Genomic DNA, 20,677 nt, shown 5'->3' with positions numbered 1-20,677 from the left:
ATATACATTTCTGGGGTCTGTACACCCTTGTTCTGGTCATGTATGCGACAGGAGGTGTTTAAGGAAGTTAACGTGTAGCACGCACCAAGTAGAATAGAGAGGACAGAATGACAGAGTGATAAATAGTTATTTCCAATGGTTTCTTTCACAAAGAAGTGGCGAAAGTAATAAAAACACAGATGGAAATATTGCGAAAGTGTAAAGGAAGGAAAGGGTTAAAATGCTTGGGAAAAAAGGGCGGTGTGATTGTCCACTTATTGCAAGAGGATTTTTGTGATTAAATAGATATATAATCAGGTGGGCAATGCTTGAGATGATTGGCTGGGTTCATGGGATTAAGCAAGAGGTAAAGATGGATTGTTTAAAGCAGGACGGGAGAAAATGTGCATGTAGGTTTGCAAAGAAGCTGCTTCTTGTAACATCGATGTGATCGGCTTTGGAAGGGAAGGAAAAGAGAAAGGAGGTTTTATTGAAGAAAACACTGGTTGTTCTCAAGCATGAAAATGCGAGAAGAAGAAATTAAAATAGCTGTGTTTGACTGGGCATAAGTCAAACAGCATAATGTTGCGTAAGGCTTTACGCTCCTCTTCCCGCTGGGATTTGTGGAGGGAAGCACCAAGTGGATTCATGTAGTGGAGAATTCGGGTATTTCACCACTTACTATCAGGCTGAGTCTTGAGTGAGAAAACTGATGCCATCTAGAAATAGAAACTGCAAACGTTTTGCTCTTCTGAGGTTATAAAATGGCAACTTCTGAAGGTATTAACCAATGTGGTTTATAGTAGCGAGAGTAAGGTGAAGTCAAGCAATCTGACACAGGTATCAGTTCATAATTAATTAATTAAGAGATATAAGAGCTGCAGAGAGGGCTCTATGGGAAATAATGTCTCCAACATGATCCCTTTTCTTGATGTGGTCACACGTTGGTCAATGGAAAGGACCTTATAGGTTCTGGTGCATGGAAGGAGCTCGGTTGGACCTGCCCCATGTTCTTTTTCAAAACAAACTCTCAATACTTTGTTTAATGGATTAAAAATGGGCTCTTGATTTGGAAATCGGCCCTGGGCGGGTAGGTTGACCGTGGCATTGAGATTGTCATTGGTCCTGATGCTTTTCAATTTCCAAGAGCGTTTACCTGAACATAAATATCAATTTCTTATTGTTGGAGGTAAGTGGGTTAGAGATGGACACACAGAATGGCTTAGTTGAGTGGAGTAAACCTATGGACAATCACAAAATAATAGATAGAGAGGAATAAGAAATAATCGCCCTGGAAAGGACGGAGGAGAAACAACACGTTGAAAAAGGAATCCCCGTGAGTGCTGTGAAGAAAAGGGATAATGCATTAAATGCATACATTTGGGTGCAGAATCCACAGCAGGAAAGGTGTTTTCTTCTTGCAGGAGCCTTTGGGGCCGACTAAAAGGTCTATTTTGTTCCTCCTGTGTTACGACACAATTCATAGTTGGGGTTGGATTGAACAGGGTATAGGATGAGGCAGAACACGCTGGGTGAGAGCGAGGAGTGTGACCCTCATGTGAAATGAAGTGTTAGACCACTAGTATTGTTTTAAACCGGGCGGCGAAGACGCCGTTGTATAAAACTCTTCTATTATGGAAATTTCAGAAACAGAGGGGAAGGCGCTGTCACTGATGCCGACAGAAGGCAACCGTTGAAATGCAAGACAAAAAAGATGCACAAGTGCATTTGCAAGTCTGTTTGGCGACAGCTGTTCCCTTCCAGGAGCAAGGGCTTTGTAACCTTGACGGAATTTGCGCGACGAGGAAACCACTTTTCCAGTATGTTAGTCACACCCTGGCTTCCCTTCAGCATCCGCTATGCATGAGTATTTCCCCAGCATTTTCGCTTCTCTTCAGACCACTGGGCTGTGTTGTGCTCTCCACATGGCTCCTTTCGATTTATTTCTTGCTTTTACCGCTTCGTGCATCTCTTTACCGGAGCGAGGAAAGATCCGCGTCCGCTGCTGAGCCGGTTCAGATCCATCTGGGCTGGGGATACATTACAGATGCTGGATCCAAAAGCGCGTTGTTTGTTTTGGCTCGGCTTCCCAAGACCCTTGTGCCGCAGAATCGATGTTGTTTAATGTCACTCTTGCCAGCTCTACCTTTCTTTAGGAAATGAAATTAATTGGCTTCAACTTGGCACGTAGAGGTCCCCCCGACCTACGGCTCGATCATCCGCAATTATCCCAAGAGCGGAGGCTGGGACGGAAACGGCTTTTAAAGCATTAGACATGGCAGCTTTAGGACTTAAGCCACGCTCCTCCTCATTTTCTAACCTCTCTTGGATAAACCCAAAGTAGGTATTTTCCTTTCGCCCAAGACTTTGTTGGCATAAAACCCGCGCTCGGCCGGGATGAAAATCCCCGTCAAGACTCCTCGGTCACACCACTCAGGATGTGGAATTTCTAGCATGCAAAGGGCTCACGAGCTGCCCCTGCAAAAGCTTTTCATAACCCACCCCCCCCAACTCCTCTTAATCTGATCAAAATCTTAATTATCAAACTATTCTCTTGCGCTTTGAGGGAGTTTTATATATTTCCATTGTCTTCTCGGTTTAGCGCGAATTTCTTGAGGTTGGAAAACATACCATCTTTTTGCTGTAAATCTATATTGCAAATCTATGTATAGAACTTATAATCTAACAAATTGATAATGCAGAAAATAGTGTGCTGGTTTAAGGAGTGCTTTGCATTAAGCGAATCTTTTTCTTAACTTTCTTTGAATATATGAATTTGAAACTATCAAAGCGCTCGCTTTTCCTTTAGGGAACGTTGTATAAATCCAGGGAATTGTAGCCGTGCCGGTGAGTTTGTTTCCTTCCTGTGGTATTTCCATTCAGAAGGAAAGAGGAACAAATACTTTATATTACATCTTTTCCTCAGGAGAACTTGATGAAGTTCACTATGACTTACCCAGAGTTGGGTTGTGTCTTAAATTTGGTGTCTTTTCCACCCTTTCATTTGCAACAAGTGCCAACAAATTCCTTCTACACGTCCCGGTTCCCTAGTGAGAATAACTTCACAACAGGCAATGAAACAAAAGTGTATTAATCCAACACCACGCAGTTAGGAGAAGCTTTATCTCTTTAGCTTCTTCCTAATAAGTTATTAAAGATATATGGTTTAAAGTTGTGTATGTGCCGATGGCCACTGTCTTGTGTAGGACGCAACTCTCCCATCAGACGGGGACTTTGATGCTTTTCTTTGCCTGGGTTAATCCAACCTTCTCAACTCGGTGAATAACCAGATGTAGGTACTGTAGTAATATATTCATTCTGCTTTGAGTACGTTGAGCGTTTCAACCCAACATCCTCAAGCACTTGTGGCCCATCGCAACGCGGTGCTATTTTTATTGCGAACGCCGCATTATTTCAGTGCCGCAATAAGAAAACACAGCGTGACTATATAGTCAGTGTTGTCCCATGTCCCTTTGTGATCGTCACAAACCATAATATATTCATTTTCCTGTGGATTCGATGGCTTTTTTAATATGCATTCACAGCGCCAGTTGGCGCGTCGTGTCTCAGCGCCCTGCTTGAAAACCATCCCCGCTTTTAATGCAAACTTCCCCCTCATCGCCGCGTAGGAGCGATGCCAACAGAAAGGAAATGAGGTGAAAACGGCTGGTTTTGGGCTGCGTAGAAGATTGTTTGCGTGCGGGAGAACAGCAAATGTTTGCCAGCGACATAATGCGCTCCCCATAGAACCAGCTCCTGCGTAAGTGAGCAGCCTTCACATGGAAAGGTAATTCCATATATAAGCAACCTAAAATGATTCTATTTCCTTGCCGTGGCGTTTCTATAGGACAGGCTGGAGCGGGTCTATACGTTGGCCGCTGAGGAGGTGCAAAAATCCTTTGGAAATGAGTTAAAAAAGGGAGTTTTTAGCATAGAGGCGAAGCGAATGGCTCTTCAGGGCTGCAAAAAGAGCAGCAGCCTGGCGTTGTCTCAGTGGATCATTGACACGCAGATCAGCGCAATCGCTCCCGTGTGGAATAACTCGGGCCTTCAAATCGCCCGGAACAGCGCGGGCCGCAGCGATGGGTTTCTGCGGGCCTCTCGGCTCAATTGCCTTTCTGCTCGGGTTCGCAGATCTAGAAGAAGAAGGCAGTTGGTTTATTTGGAGCTAAATGGAATAGACGTGAGGGAATTTATCAGAGAAAAGTAGCATTTAGGCCAACATGAGAGGTTATCAAGAGCTGAGTAATGAAGTGATCTACAGGACGTCTGTAGACACCCTGTTGTCTACTCACCAAGTTCTGGACTAAGTCTTGACCAAGACACCTCTGTTGATACCACGTGAATGTCTCCTCGTGCACTATATGTTCTTCGCAGTCGTTATTCCGACACACAGGTCTCCTCCTTAAACATCTCCAGTCTTTTTGATGGCCTTGTCATCTTGATCTCTTCCCACAAGGAGACCCATAAGCTGGGACTGCTTAGGAAGGCTCCGATCTCCACTCATGACACCACTTGGCGTTTCCCATCCGCGCTAACTTCTCAAGTAGTACAAACCTCCTCGGGCACCAATAAAATATTCTTGCCTGCTTGTAACAGCCACCAGGATGGGATTTATTCTTGTTATTAGATGTTTTTTCCCATTTTAAGGAAGCCTGAGGGGCAGTGTGTTCCTCACGACGCTAAGATATATTCCCCTCTTATAAGCTGTCTTATTTTCAGAGCAAACAACTCCAGTTTTCTTCGCCAGAAGACAATGGATGCGGCTCATTCTTAGGAGTGACGCTGGATGGAGCAAATAATGGCCGTTGTGTGCTCATTGCCCTTGTTCTCATGAGCTTCCAATACAGAGAGACGGATTTTCTAGTCCTTAAAGTGAATTATTCCATTATTCCCTTAGTCATTCAGCCAGAGAATTTCCATTTTAAATCATGGAAGTTTTGAACTAACGTTAAATTTTCAAGCCAAGTTTAAACCTGTCTGGACGTCTTAGACAACTTGTGAGTTACTTGGAGCGCTCGGAGATTTCGGTGGCACAAAATGTGCTGATTCGGGTTTGAGCCGACGTAGTTTTTGCTCAAGAATGTACAGTATTTAGTTCCATTTTCCCACCAACGAAGAGCTCAATAGAAAAACCTTCTGGCTCTTGAGCCGACTCAATCACGTCTTGTTGCTTTGCTTTGTTTCAACTTCCATGCTATTAATCGAAAGCGACGTTTTGAGCTATTTCACTTCTCCATTGACTTCTCTTCAGTTCTAACGCTTCGTTAGGGCCGCTCATCATTAACGATGGCAGAGCTAATGAGTTGGCCCAGCTGGTTTTGGTGGGGATGGTGGAGCTGGAGGTTTTTCCGCTGGATTCTCCTTGAAAAAGCCCTAAAGGTCTCGGGCTCATCCGAATGCAGCGACGCGTCTCTGTGTTTTATCTCCAATTTCTTCTCAACGCAGGTAAAACCACTCGTGTCAGGCTCGGAATAATAACGTGGAGCACGGAGAACCCCGTGACTTGAGGACAAAGAGGTGCCAAAACGAGTCAGGTCTTAATATTTGTATTAAACACTTTGTTTTCTCTGCTTTTACATGTTAGAAGACAATTCCCCTCGGTAACAAACTTGCTGTAATAAACTCCAAGCAAATTAACTGTGTTATTCTAAATTCTCGCTCCTCGTACAATCAGTCTTGTAATGTTCAAAGGAAACGGTGTAAAACTTGCAAGACTAATAATCATCATTATTATTATGGATAATGAATCCTGAGATGTTATTACACAATAGAAAACACCCCCTCCCATGCTGTGTCTTGCTGTTCAATTATTTAAAGCTCCCTGACAATTATAAACTCGCTTTAAATCTGGTTTATATGGTGAGGAACAGCAACCCCAGCCACAGCAGCTTTCGTTTTATTTTATATATATATATTATTTTTAGCATTAGAGTTCAAAATAAAATTGCATTTAGGATTTCAAAAGGAAGGATTCTTCCTTTAGTCCTCCAATCTTTCTGCTAAGAAACGCTATTGTATTTCAAAGCGCCGTTTCGAAGCAAAGCGCCGCGATTACGTTCTCCAAGGAACGGAGCCGGGGGGGAGAGGATGGTGTTGTCAGCTTCTCCAAGCAAAAAAAAAGGCCCTAAAAATCTGAATTATGTATTAATATTTGTCAAAGTTGATAAGAATTGTGTTGCTACAGCTTAGAGCAAAAAGGCCTTTGTGGAGAGTTTAAACTAGAACATGTCAGAGCTGCTCGATTCTCCAGCGCAAGGCAGGTATCTCAGCAGCATCTCCCCCCCAATTTTTAGAAGAAAAGAGGAATAAAATAGCTTTTATTATTCAGAAAATATTTACCATATCTGTCTTAGAGCTTTTTAAAAAAATGGGAAACCTTCTGTATAGAGAGTTGGGTGTAAAAAGGGATTTCATGTGCTTCTCTCCATGGAATTTTCTTCAATAATGTATAACTTGAACCAAAATATCTTTTTTCACATGTTAGAATTATTTCCAGATCAAATCTTGATTGCTGTAGGAAGTAAACCAGTTGCCAAATGATATCTTTGGGCCCAGAGAGTGCTGGTGAATGGGGCTGCATCCAGCTGGCGGCCAGGCACTAGTGGTGTCCCCAGGGGTCAGGGTTGGGTCCGGTCCTGTTCAACATCTTCATTGACGATTTAGATGAGGGGATTGAGACCATCATCAGCAAATTTGCTGCTGACACCGAGTTGGGAGGGAGTGTGGAGCTGCTGGAAGGCAGGAGGGCTCTGCAGAGGGGTCTGGAGAGACTGGAAAAATGGGCCCATTCCAATGGGATGAAGTTCAACAAGGCCAAGTGGCGGGTGCTGCCCTTTGGCCACAACAACCCCTGCAGCGCTCCAGGCTGGGCACAGAGTGGCTGGAGAGCAGTCAGGCAGAAAGGGACCTGGGGGGACTCATGGACAGGAAGCTCAACAGGAGCCACCAGTGTGCCCAGGTGGCCAAGAAGGCCAATGGGATCCTGTCCTGGATCCAAACCAGCGTGGTCAGCAGGACAAGGGCAGTGATCCTTCCCCTGTGCTCTGCATTGGGGAGGCCACACCTGGAGTGTTGTGTTCAGTTCTGGGCCCCTCAGCTCAGGAAAGAGATTGAAGTGCTGGAGCGGGTGCAGAGAAGAGCAACAAGACTGGGGAAGGGACTGGAACACAAGCCCTATGGGGAGAGGCTGAGGGAGCTGGGCTTGTTTAGTCTGGAGAAGAGGAGGCTTAGAGCTGAGCTCAGCACTCTCTAGAACTACCTGAAGGGCAGTTCTAGCCAGGTGGGGCTTGGTCTCTTCTCCCAGGCATCAGCAATAGGACAAGGGGCCATGGGCTTCAACTCTGCCAGGGGAAACTGAGGCTGGAGATTAGAAAGCAATTCTTCACAGAGAGAGTGGTCAGGCATTGGAATGGCTGCCCAGGGAGGTGCTGGACTCACCGGCCCTGGAGGTTTTTAAACTGAGCTTGGCCATGGCACTTAGTGCCATGATCTAGTCAATGGACTGGAGTTGGACCAAGGCTTGGACTTGATGATCTCTGAGGTCTTTTCCAACCCAGTCCATTCTGTGATTCTGTGATCTGTCTTTTCCCTGCACTCAAATATTTCTCCCATTAGATCCCCCACATCCTCCTCGCAAAACACACAATAGCAGGTGGTCCTCTGAAAAATCACGACCAAATAGGTGAGAAAAAAGTGGAAAATTACAGGTGATTGAAGAGAGATTCTTTAAGCTGGCGGTTTTTAAGATGCCGCCGTAACTACCGCTATTATGGATCATTTTTGTAGAGTCTGTGGCAAAGTAGATAATGTTAACAGAACTCTTAGTATTGCTACACCCCGCTATAAATACCAGTCCTGTTTTCTAATGGGGCGCAGGGAGTTTCATTAATGTCTAGATTAGTTCTGCTGCTTTCTTGCTGTTATCTCCAAATCCAATATCTGAGGAAATAACTTACCTTGAGAAATATTACTATGTTTTCTCAGTGTTTCCCCCTTAATAATAGTCTGAGAATTAGTATTCAACCCATCTGACAGCTCTTTTATAACCTGGGGAGGTAATTTTTAGAAGGGACGGGGCACTAAAATCTCCGCCGACTCGTCTTTTTTCCGCGATTTACCGTCGAGCTTTTAATAGGTTTATTATAGATTAAAGGTGCTAATTCTCTCAGGTTGGGAATCCTCTTAATTACTCATTTTGTTGGGCGTTTTGTGGAACAATTGCTCTGCTCAAGAGTCGGTGAGTTCATGTCGAAGCCTTTTGATCAATGGGGATGCCGCATCATCACTAAACTTCCTTTATTTCCCTAATCTCTTGAGATATTTGCTTGGAATCAGCCAAAAATGCACCTACAGGGATGTAAAATGCGGGCGGATGGGTTGATGGATAAGCTTTTTCTTCCTTAAAAATCAAAGATATAAATTGGCAATTTATTCACACAGGGGTTTCAATCTAGGGCTTTGCTTTGCTTCTCTGCTGTCCCATCAGTCTCCTGAGTCCTGGACCTTCCTAAAAGACGCATCAGGATGAGTTTATATTGCGACTTTCCTGAGTTCTATGTGAACAGAGCGCCAGGTCTATAATATAACAGGTATGTTATGTGCGTGGTGGGATGCTGAGCATCCCCGCTCGCCTCGGACGTACCCACCGGCTCATCTCAGCGTGAAAAGCTTTTGCTGTTAAACAACGACACCGCCACAAATTATTCGTATGCCGGGCACGGCCCTATGGTTGATTTTGCAAAGCATGGAAGGTCAAAGTAACTGCAAATCTTTCTCTCTGAAAAGCGCCGTCCTCGAGGTACCTGGGAGTGCGGCGCACGTCTCGCACCTGGAAGTTTTCCAGCTCCGGGATGATTTTGCTTACTCTGAAGATTCGCAGCCTTTATTAAACCAGTCAGTTCCATGACACAGGGAGAGGAAAATAAAATACACAACTCTTATCCTGGTTAGGCACAGCTTTTCCTTGACGTTAAACACATCTCCAGCTATTAAGGCACTGGCCCTCGAAACTGGGGTTTGCTGCTGAAGAAAAGAGGGTGATGTGAGTTGTGCCATTTAAGTGTCCATCTGACCACCTCTCGCCATCCATCCTCTGTATTTTTAGTTAGTTATTATGCTTCTAGAAAGGGTAAAGATCAAAGATTTCAAATTGATTATAATTGAATCAAAACCGCAGCCCCTTGTCTTTGTTCCTTAGAGCATCTGAAACAGTGTGAGCTTGCAGCACCCATTTGAGGTTTGGGTGCCCTGATGTCGGGTGGACTTTTCATGGAGAGAGATTATGGCTTTTAAACATTTCCTCACATTTAGAGACATCAATCAAGACCCATCTCTAAATCGCTTTTACCTCAACGTAGATTCACAGTAACATGTAGCCACCCAAGTCCAACAGTTAGGACCAATGAGGCCTTCAAAGGTCTTGACTCAACTGCTATTAAAACGCAAAATAAAGTAAAATCTTTGAATTATACTGAACACGAACTCAACTGCTGCTTGATCGATGTCTCTAAATGTGAGGAAATCAACAGATGGGCTGATGGTCGCAGGGATGAAGGCAACAAGAAGCTGCTCAGGACCGGTGGGAGATAGTTGATTTTCCAGCCGCTCTCCCTCTCATTCCCAGAAACGGCTGCGGCCCCGCTGGGTTTCACCTACAGGAATAACGAACGTGCTCGCGCTCTCGTTCCGATCACTGCAGATCACGACAACATTGATGGTCGCTATATAACACCGTTGCTATTCACCCACGAAACACCTCCCAAGTCCCTCGGCTGCTTTAAAAACCTTTATTCCTGCTTATTTGGCGGGCGGCAGCTCTTGTTCGGCGGCTTGGAGATGCCCGACTAGATTCACCGGCCGCCGTTTCCTCCGGGAGCGTTTGCGGGTGATTGAATTTCTTGCGCTCACCAGCCCATTGCCTGCCCCCGTTTCTCTTGGTGACTAATTGATGCTGACAGATGTCACCTGCGCGGTGAGCTCTGAGCACCAGAGCTCAGCAGAGGTGGGTTTGCCTGTTGGTTTTTTGCATTCTTCCCTTTTTCCGCAGCGTGGTGTCAGTTAATTAATAAGATCTATTCGCTACATGAACGTAAGCAGCCAGTAAGGCCATATTTGCCGTTGATTTTACACGGACAGATGTGCATAGGAAGAGAGAAGCGGGTGCACGTACCGGCCTGGCTGAGAACTGGCCAAACGGCGTCCAAAACAAGCTGAGCGATGAAAACAGAAATATTTTGGATTTACTGCACTTAGTGAAATGATATTATGGTAATTTATATCACTTATAGGTGGCTTTTTAACATAAAATAATGGGTATGGACTGTGCTGGCACAGCAGTGATGAGCGTGTGGGTGTTGTAGCTGCCAGATGGGGTAACACCGGGTGCTCCAAAAAGAAGTGAAACCACCATCTTTGCCTCATTTTTCCTGCGGTTGTTATCGCGTAGGGTTGAACTATCAAAACCTCCCCAAGATTTTGCATTTCAGAGACATTGGTGCCGTTTCCAAAGCTATTTCGGCCTAATCCTGCGAGGCGCTGGGTCAGGAGCGAATTCCTCGTTACGCTAAAACGGGGTGTTGTTGACACACGTAAACTTGGGTGATTTATATTAAGGTTCATCACATCACAAAAGAGGCATAATAACAATTAGTACTGCGTGACTTGTTCTTAAGAACATCATTATGGCACCGAGTAATAATGAATTATTGTGTGGCGAGCCAGAAGGGAGGAAATACGTACAGCAACGCGGACAGATCTTTTATTTGCTAAATTAGCATTGCTACATATGGGTTGATAATCTCGAAGCAGATGTGATGTACCCTGACACCTCTGTGTAAAACCTGAGGCGTGTGAACGTGTCAGACGGCGTTTGGGGAGTGGATTTGAGCGCAGAACGCCCGGGGAAGCGCGTTTGAACGCGCCGCTTTGGTGCTATATTGTGTGATTAATTGGATGGATAAAAGCTGGAAAGGCCAAATTTTGTAAATGGGCCCCGGGAAAGGTAACAGGAGTTGGTTGTGTGGAGGAGAATATTTTGTTTGACCGTAAGTCGTGAGTAACTTGTCTAATCCATGCTTATTTGGGACAGTAAATTACATCTATAGCCTATCTCCATAAAGCTCATCTGATAGAACATCTCCTTTTATCCCAGCTTTTGGAAACGACCAAAATTCAATCATTTCCTCATCAGACCAAAACATTGTGGTTCGTTTGTTTTTTTTCTCTGTTTCACCAGTTCTTATCAATTTAATCACTTAACGCAGGACGATGAGATCCTCAATTTTTGGCTCTTTTCCTCAATCTGTAGGAAAACCGGCTTCAGATTATTGTCCCAACCTGCACCTTGAATGTGGAAGCTTGTGGATTGCTTTGATATTCCCAATTTATCTCTTAATAAATGAAGCTTCCAGCGTTAAAGTAACGCCGTGAAAATGCAGCTCCTCGCCTTTACAGGTCTCGGTATGGTCTGTTAAATTAGAAACGATGAGCGATGTGTTACGAATTTAACATAATTGCAAATTCGTATTTGTGTGAGAGCTAACGCGAGGTAAAATCACGCTCTACACTCCCAATTCGCTTTGTGTAGAGTTGTTCAATTGCCTTCCCTAACATATATTAATATTGATTTTTTTTTTTAAAAAAGAGAGTAAATTAAGATCTATTTTTAATTCCTATTTTTAATATTTAATAATAATGAATCCACCAAAATTGATCTCTATCTTTAGGGATATTTTCCTGGAAGAACGCCTTATTTTTAGGCCCTAGGTGTTAAATCTACAGCGTTTTTTGAGTATTCCTGCAGCGAGATGATGTTTTTCTCACTTATAACTTTCACAGTTTGCTCTACAAAAGGTGTAAACTGGGTCAAAAAGGTTCTGGGTGGGGGGAAGATACTGAATTCCATGAACACCAGAGTGCAACAAAAGACTGGATTGACCGGGTGGAGCAAGACCAGACAATAAGCACGTATTTAATGTTATTTTGGAGATTAAAAATCCATGGAAATTGCTTTTCCTTTTAACACCAAGAATTTGGAGATGAGAACTGAGTCGTGTTGTTCTGTCACACTTGAAACTCAGGCTGTACCGAGTAATTGCTGAACCCAAGGGAAATACAACGGGTGGAGCTTGTGGCAACATGGTACAACAGGCTTAAAGGTTCTCTATGAATGAAACACGAGTAATTAACGCCATGTTAATTGCTTAAAAGCGGAAAAGCCAAACTCACCTCTTTCAGTTCTGGACTTAATCCTCAATGCAGATTATCAGATCTTTTAGAATGAATATATTCCTTTATATAGAGGTAGAAAGACTGTGCTGAGGCCTGTGTGTGCATATATAGATATATATGTGTATATACAGATATATAGGTGTATCTATAGATATATATGTGTATATATAGATATATGTAGGCACTCAAGTGAGAACACGAGATGTTTTCTAACTTGATTTGCACCCATGGCTTCTTGATACCAAATCCTTTGTGGGATATAACGACCGGGGTGGGTCTTTCATTCATTTATCATCTTTTGTATATCCCACGTCTGGGATATAAACCCACAATTTAAAGGGTGGGTCTCTTTGAATTAGGTCTCATATTCCTCTTATTTTTCAGTATTAACAGCCCGTGAGCGGGTGCATGGGAAGCAGGGATGAAATGGAGCGTCACGCACGATATTTTGCCTTTAGTCGTTTGAAAACCCCATCAATATTTGGCCTCACGCATGTTTTATAGCTGGATTTTGCCTGTAATGCTGTAAATAAGCAGGACATCAAGCATATTTCCACATTTTTTAGACACGTTTGCTTTCGGAGCGTAAGGACAAGTCCTACCGGCGAAATAATAATGTCACAAAACTCACAGCTGATTTGGAATTATAAATAACAGGGGATTTGGTTCTGAATTTGAGGTGCTCCGTTTGGCTTCCCAAATGGAAACAAGAGCATCGGTTCCTCTGGGGCCGGTATTTGGACCTTCTCCGGTCGTAGAGTCGTTTCCACATGCGGAAAATGAATCAGTTTTATGCTCTTGGCGTGGAACTTGATGATTATTCACGAGAGGGGGAAAAACGCACTTTCCGAGGCGTTAATATAAACCAGATCAGGCTCAAATCAGCCCCTGTCAGACTCTGATGAAGATGCTTGAACCAGTGGCGCATTGAAGGATTTAAGACGTTCCTCGCCGAGATAATTTGGGGTTATATGTCTCGCTATATCATGCTATTGTACACAACATGTTTGCTATTCACTGCTAGCAGCAATAAAACCCGAATTGCTTTTGTCAGCGATATCTCTATAGAGTTTACTGGAAGAAAACAGCAGCCTAGAGCTTCGGTCCCAATCTTGCTGCTTTTCACCTCATATTTTGGCTGTTCTTTTTGTAAGTTGACACGCAGATGCAGCCACTAACATGGGCTGGATTCACCTCCAGATTTTCGATGCGTTTTCGGCATGTTTAAAGGTAGATTTGGTGGTTTGAGTCGCTCTTTGGGCTCCGTGGTGTGTGTTGGGTAGATGACCTTATCTTCTTCAATGGAGAAACCATGGACTGGGGTGTTTTTGGGGAGTTTCTACAGATCCTCAGGTGCCAAAATAGTTAATAACGGGGCTTTTTCTCAATTGCTGTTTGGTTTAAGCACCAGAACTCAACAGAAAAAGCCTTGTGGGGTTGTCTGTGTGTTTCTTTCTAATTACACCCTTGGTACTTCTCATTAGAAGACAACAGTGTGCTTATGCTTATAATACACGAGTCAACATATAGAATAGAACAGAAGCTCCAATCTGCTCGCTCCGATCGTGAAACAAAGCGTCGCCGTAATATAAATGTACACAGAATGAGACGTTAGTCTCGTGTTTGCACATTATTTAGATCGGTGGCCCGTGACTAAGGACGCTAAGCACAGCCTAAGTGCAAATAATGAATCGCAACTTCGCAGCCAAAGGAGCGGAGACGGTGGCTTAATATTTTCTTTCAACACATCATTAGTCTGGAAATGCCACTGGGAAATCCCTTAATTCCCTTTGGCCTTGGAGTGATCATAGTAAGTAAGAGGTAATAATATTTATTATCAATAATATCAATATTAACAGCTTTCAATAATACTTTAGGGATAATATAAGAAAATGCTGTTAGTATTCAGTGAACGTCTTGGGTTTTACATCAAGCATAAGCTGTTGAGATAATAGAACGCCGTTAATGATCTCACAGTAAATTAATGCTACTAATACCATTCACAACATACATGTAGAGATTTACCAAAAAAGGTTTGCAATGGTGAAAAAGATAAATGGCTTTTGGGTTCACTACCGATATTGAACGCCTGCTTTTTAGGGCTGGCATAGCCCATGAAATTGGACTGTCTACGTAATTTTGGTCTTCAGAGAGGGGGTTTGGTGATTGTGGATGCTCCAGAAGACACGTGCGTTAAATCAGGAGGTAGATGATCACTTAAGGTAGTGTTAAATACATATTATTGTTTTAATTTATGTTGACGGGCCAGCTTTCACGTTGACTTGGTGGGCAACAACGAAGCCGTTAAATCCTCTCAAGAGTTTATCGAGTTTAAACATTGTGAAATTAATTTGACCACTTTAGGCATTTCTGGATTTTGCACATAGACCAAACGCATTCCCATGTGAAAAGGTGTGAATATTCAGTCTCGCTGCCTTTTCATTTTCTCCCCTTTTGACGCAATTATCGCACGTTGAAGCGCCTCAGTTTCTGCTCTTCTCAGACCAGGTTGGTTTGTTGGCTTCATGTTTTGAGTGGTAGTTTGTTGCTCGTTTATGGGGTTAAATCCTCCTGCTTGGGGCACGAGAGACAAAACCTGTGAAATAAGTGAACAAAGGGACGTATCACACCGATCACTCGTGCAAGAAATAATTTACAAGTCTTCCAAGGACGTAACCTACTTGAGTTTTGCACGTTCACTTTAGAGGATGGTTCAGGATGGTGCGTTTTAAGGTGTGATTTTACTGTTAGTGTTTTTTTTCTCTCTCTGTCTTTCATCCCCTGTCATTTTATTCACGCTTCTTCCACGCCGCCTCGGCCCTTTGTTCCGTAACACCTCAGCCGCCACCACCGCGGCGCCTCCCACCACCTCTCTGACTGACTCCTCTCCTTCCCCTCCAGCTGTCCCAAGTTCCAGTGTCCTCCCCTCTGCCCCCCGAGATGTGGTCCCTGTTTTGGTCTCCAGCCGATTTGTCCGTCTCAGCTGGCGCCCGCCCGCAGAAGCCAGAGGCAACATCCAGACGTACACGGTCTTCTTCTCCAGGGATGGTGTCAACAGGTAGGCCTCAACAGACCGTGGTCTCCTAAGAGAGCCTGAGGTCTTCATGAGTAGCTTGCAAGTGGTTCTCAACCTTGTGTTCTTCTCCCTATGGTAAGTGTGACGCTAGAAATGCCTCTTGTTGCCATTTTATAGACGTCACGTCAAGGTTTATACAACAGTGGTTATTGTCTTGGTATAAAGGACCATTTTTGTTGAAGGACCATTTGAGTTGAACCATTTGCATTGAAGAACTATTTGCGTTGAACCATTTGCATTGGAGGACCATTTGCGTCCAAGACCCATTTGCTTTGAAGAGCCATGTACATTGAAGGACCATTTGCGTTGACAGTGATGTCTATGGATCTTATCTCCTTTTGCTCTTACTTGACTATCTAATATATTATTTAGCTCTATGTTTTATCTTCCCCTGAAGACACAGGCTCAAGCCTTCTTTGCATCGCCAGCAGAGGTGAATTAGTTGAGCCGCAATCATCATCTCGCAGGCAAAATTTCCTGGACATTCACAAGCTTCTCAACTTGATCTTGAACAAGGTCCAGCTTTCTTTTATAGCTATGAAGTGGCAGTCTGAGCTGTTTTAAAAACATCAGAGCTGCCACACAGCTGGATTGCGTCATATTTAGTGCCAGCGTCGGGTTGGACTCCATGATCCTGATGGTCTCTTCCAACCAAGATGATTCTATAATATTCTAACTCAGCCTTTTAGTTTAGCAGTGAGGAGAAAATACTAATATTCTCATGTAAGGCCTTTAAATAGTGGTGTTTCCAAGATGAAAAAAGGTTGTAAAGAGAGCTCAACCATTGCACTTCCAAATAATTTTCAGCCAGAATTTCTGTGGTGCTGCTCAAAGTCCTGAGGATCACAAGGTTGACTTAGTCCCATGCCCAACTAGATGCACATCTGCTTAAAGAGCCACTTGTAGAAGACCATGGGCTCTGTTTTCAAACAACTAAGCAAATAAATAGATAAAAGAAATTAAAGTTCCACTATGCTCCCTGCAGCAAGACTCAAGATACAGCACTTTTCAATACACACCTGCGGTCTTGCAAACTTTGAGACGAACAATGAGAGAAAATGAATGTTGGCTTTGACGTTCGCCTCAGGGATGCAAAGGAGTTGTCGAAATGACTCAAATCTGGAGCGAGGGTTCAAGAGCGACGAGGATTTTCCTGACATCTGGCGGCACCACCCGGACCAACGCAACCATCCGAAAAATCGCCTCCCGTGTTTTGAGCTATATCATAAAGGTATATTTTATTTTTAGCTCAGCTTTTTCAAAGAAACCCCTTTTGGAAGCGGTTGCACTTCTTGCCGTAGCAAGATGGGAGATGCTTTTTCATCTTGGCGTCCTGCGCCGGATCAAACGCTTTCGCCGCTGCTAAAGGCCGATGGGAAAGAGCACTTAAAGGTAGAAGGCGAGTTTCTCAGCAAAAGGATAAAACAGACCTGAAATATGTTGGGGAATAAATAAACAGCCAAGCGATACACCTGCGCTTCTGGTCGAGATGGAAGTTTGGATCTAAAAGTGAGATATTTGATGATATTTGCTGATTATAGCGAGCGGTTGATGAAAAACTGAGCAAAAATAGAGGGTTTCGCATATAGGATCTGTTAGGAGATACGGAGCTCTTAGTATGCATTTGCTTGTGCTTATTTTCTGTTCAAATAGAGCGGAATATAACGGTAAAAAATAACGCTTGCATTTCAGTGGGTATCACTCTTCAAGGTATAGACATATACACACACCCAAAGATTGTAACAATCATGAACGTTTAATTGCAAAATTTAGAGTCGCAAAACGGGCTCGATTCAATATTTTGATCCAGGTTCAAATTTGGAGCTGCCGTTGATGTCGAGATTTGCGCTCGGCCTCACGGTTGGTCCCCTTGGCTGCTTTTGCTTCTCAGCAATTGATTCACACAGACATTTGATATTTATGTGGTAGCGTATTAGTCGCCCCAGAGCAAGAGACATTGTTTGGTTTTGCTGACTTGCTCCTCATCTATCTCTAAACCGAAAAAGCAACTGGAATGCCACCGTAAGTCACATTTAATTACCTGTGCAGAGTTGTGAATGAATTCTGCCTTCCTGGTGAGAATTTACATCGCTGTGATTAGATTTTAAAATTTAATTGGCGATTAAAAATTCACTCTATTTATAAATAATGGGAAATATTTATAAGGGAATATATTCCTTTTTGGCATTTTAGATGAGGCACAACCCCCCAAAATAGAGGCTTGCAACCTTTGAAATGTCACAGGGGCTTAAATAATAGGGCCTGGATTGTAACTATCCTTTTTTAACTTAGGAAACTATTTTTCCCAATAAATGAAATAAATACCATTCCCAGCTGATTTATTTACATTAGTTTTCCTTATTTTAATCAAGGACTTGATCTTATTTTGCAGGAGAATGATAACGGGATATAAAAAAAAGAACTCAGGGCAGTAAAAGTCCATCCATTTTCAAATTAATCGTGTTCATTTCACAGCAAAGAGCATTAACACGACTTGTCTGGCTCCAAGTAACTAATTAGGTGTTGGAAACATTAGAAAAGCATTTGTTACACACCTAAGAGATATATGGGAGCTGTAATTATCTCTTTTCCGTGCTGATACCGGAACGTAACATGATCTTCAGTCACTGGAAATTACATGTCGAAGGCTTCGTTTTACAAGAAGGTGGATGACTTTAGTCAAGGTCTTTTTATTTTTAGACTGTAATTTATGGCTTCGAAAAGGAAAATCCCAAATGTAAAAGTGCCCAAATCGAGGATATTCGGTGGGTTTTAGATTATTTCTGTATCTGACCACATTGTGAGGTGGGACGGTGGTGTTGCATTTGGAAGATGCTCTAGATCTGAGAGCTGGAAAACTCACGTTATAGGAAATAAAGCATAGAAAGGTTTGGTTTTGTCAGGGCTTTCATGAGGTTCACAGAGCTGGAGAAAATCCCCTCCGTGATTTTTTGGCATGGGCTGGGGATGGCCCAGACCTCCTATTCCCAAACTGGAAACCAGCGCCAAAACGCAGGGTTGAACTCGAGCTAATTAATCTAGGAATGGACTTGAGCCACGGTGAGCTCGTTGCGTTCATTGTCTTGAGGGCACCCACGTCTTTGTGTGGTCGCACAACTCCTGGTTTGCTCAGAGAAGTGTCCTGGGAGATTTGGTGTCACCATGGAGATCCAATGGAAGATGACATTTGAAGATGAGATGCTCGGATGGTTCCAAATGGCCAAGACCACGATGTGACGCATCAAATTCAGGGCTGAGAAGAGGAGCAGCCCTGGATCTCCTCCAGTGGGATTTTTTCCATCGCTCCACAACCTCAGCATCGGATCCAAGATAGGCCAGAGTTTCACACCTCATCTGGGCACTTCACACCTGCGTCCCAATGGCACCAGACTAAAATGCAGATCGGATTTGGCTCAAGAAGTCACTCAGCAGTGACATGAGCTCTGAAAGCACCAGATATGTGCATGGTTTAATTTTTTTTTCTCAATTTCATACTAAATAATGAGAAAAGACTGAAAAAGTGCTCCAAGTCATAGCACCTTTCCAGACTTGTACTTATCACCACAGGTCCCAGTGTCACCGAGAAGTCTTAAAACCGAGATCTGAGTGGAGTTTTCTTCTATCGCTTCATCTCCTTTTTCTTCTCTTGCTCCTTTACCGCTATTTTGGGATTGAAAAGTGGTCTTGTTGCCGTTAAAAAAACAGCTATATTACAATGAGATACAGTTGCCAACATCTTCTCCAACTGATGCCCCATCATCATTATTTGATTCTGCCTTAAATGATGTTTTTTCCGCAGCATGAAATGTTGTTGTCAGCTTTTCCGAGGGCGTTTAGGAGAGGAACAAGGCGCACCGTCCGTAAGAAATCAGTTACAAAAGCCATTTTACCTCTTTCCATTTGCTGATCGGCCGTGAAATGACCGATTTCATCCTATTTAGACCCCGCTTTACTGTTGAGTGTGGTTTTCCCGGATAATCCCACATTAATGAATCTGGGTTTGTATCTTCCTCAACGAGCAGGCCCAAGTCACTGCTAGGCTGAGATTTGCTTGATACTAGGCCAAGATTTGCTTGATTCTAGGCCGAGCTTTACTTGGTGCTAGGCCGAGCTTTGCCTGACCCAAGGCAAAGAAACCTGTGATACCCTATAGCTCCGTGTGCTTATAGCACCAATACAAATTATAATTAAATGGGTTTTATATCAATGGGAGGATCATGTCCTGTGCGTCTCCCTGCCCAGGAGACCACGCTGACCCGTTACCCCAGGACTTGCCACTGGGAGCAACTGGTGGAGGAGGATCATGGGATGGTTTGCGTTGGAAGGGACCGTAAAGATTTGGATTTAAAGATTCTGGATTTGCAAAGCGATCCAAACCGTGTTTTAATTAACCGGGTGTTTGCGCTCCAATATGCATCTCCCTTCCTATAGCCAAGATGTCTTCCTTGATGGAACGGCCATTTCTTTCCATCAGTTTACCTTTTTTTTTGTTATATTAAGAAAGGCAAAGAACTGCTGTGCAATAAAGTGTTAGAATACAAGGCTTTTTTGTAGCACTCACAGCAAACCAACCTCAAGTTTGATAAGTAACAATAAGTGATGCTTTAAGATACATTTGGGGAGGTTTAAAGTGGTTTTTTGTGCTAAGTTTGGGGGTTTTTTGGTGTTTTTCCAGGGAACGGGCAGTCAACACATCTCAATCGGGGACGCTCCAGCTTACCGTGGGCAACCTGAAGCCGGAGGAGACGTACACGTTCCGCGTGGTGGCGAACAACGAGTGGGGACCCGGCGAGAGCTCGCAGCCCATCAAGGTGGCCACGCAGCCCGAACGTGAGTGCGACGCGCGCCGGGTCGTAACCGCGAACCCGCGGCTTTCCCACTACACTAAGCTTTTCGTATAGATCTTCATAGCAAAAGCACGGCCTGGTTCTTATACATGATAATTAAAAACATTCCGTAATTTATAGCGATTTTGCGGAGCTGCACGTTGGCGGTTTGTGTGGTGGCTTTGATGGTGACACAGCCCGTCTTCTATTATATGACATTAGAAGCGATAGCCAGAATTACACCACATTGCGTAAGGAGTTGGATTTTTACAAGGAAAAATAAGAAAACTTAGTGCAAGATGGAAAAACTTTCCACTGGAATAAACATATTGTGTTTAAAAGCAAATTGTTTCTATTAGTTGATATTTAGCATTAAGTGTGTTTTGTCTTTGGAGCTGGTAGAACTTTTGAGTAGCACTTCTCTCTTTCTATGTGTCTCGTTTTACGTATTATTGAATATTAATTTAACTATTAAATTAATATTAATTTAAGTATTATTGAATATTAAGTACATTTAAGTTGTATTGAAGATACTTAATATCTGAGCAACCTGCTGTATTTGAAG

At 43.4% G+C, this 20,677-nt stretch overlaps 1 protein-coding gene across 4 annotated transcripts in view; it reads left to right on the top strand.

Moving 5' to 3' along the window:
• Positions 1–20,677, top strand: part of LOC135577386 (netrin receptor DCC-like) — a 284,177-nt gene that overhangs the window by 155,095 nt on the left and 108,405 nt on the right. For all 4 annotated transcript variants that reach the window (XM_065046801.1, XM_065046800.1, XM_065046799.1 and 1 more), the window contains exons 8-9: positions 15,112–15,268; positions 19,962–20,116. In XM_065046801.1, the coding sequence (XP_064902873.1) occupies positions 15,112–15,268; positions 19,962–20,116 (312 nt within the window). The remainder of the gene's footprint in view (positions 1–15,111; positions 15,269–19,961; positions 20,117–20,677) is intronic.

The sequence above is a fragment of the Columba livia genome, chromosome Z (assembly GCF_036013475.1).
Source record: "Columba livia isolate bColLiv1 breed racing homer chromosome Z, bColLiv1.pat.W.v2, whole genome shotgun sequence".
Taxonomy (NCBI): Eukaryota; Metazoa; Chordata; class Aves; order Columbiformes; family Columbidae; genus Columba; species Columba livia.
This window is presented reverse-complemented; position numbering and strand designations above follow the sequence as displayed.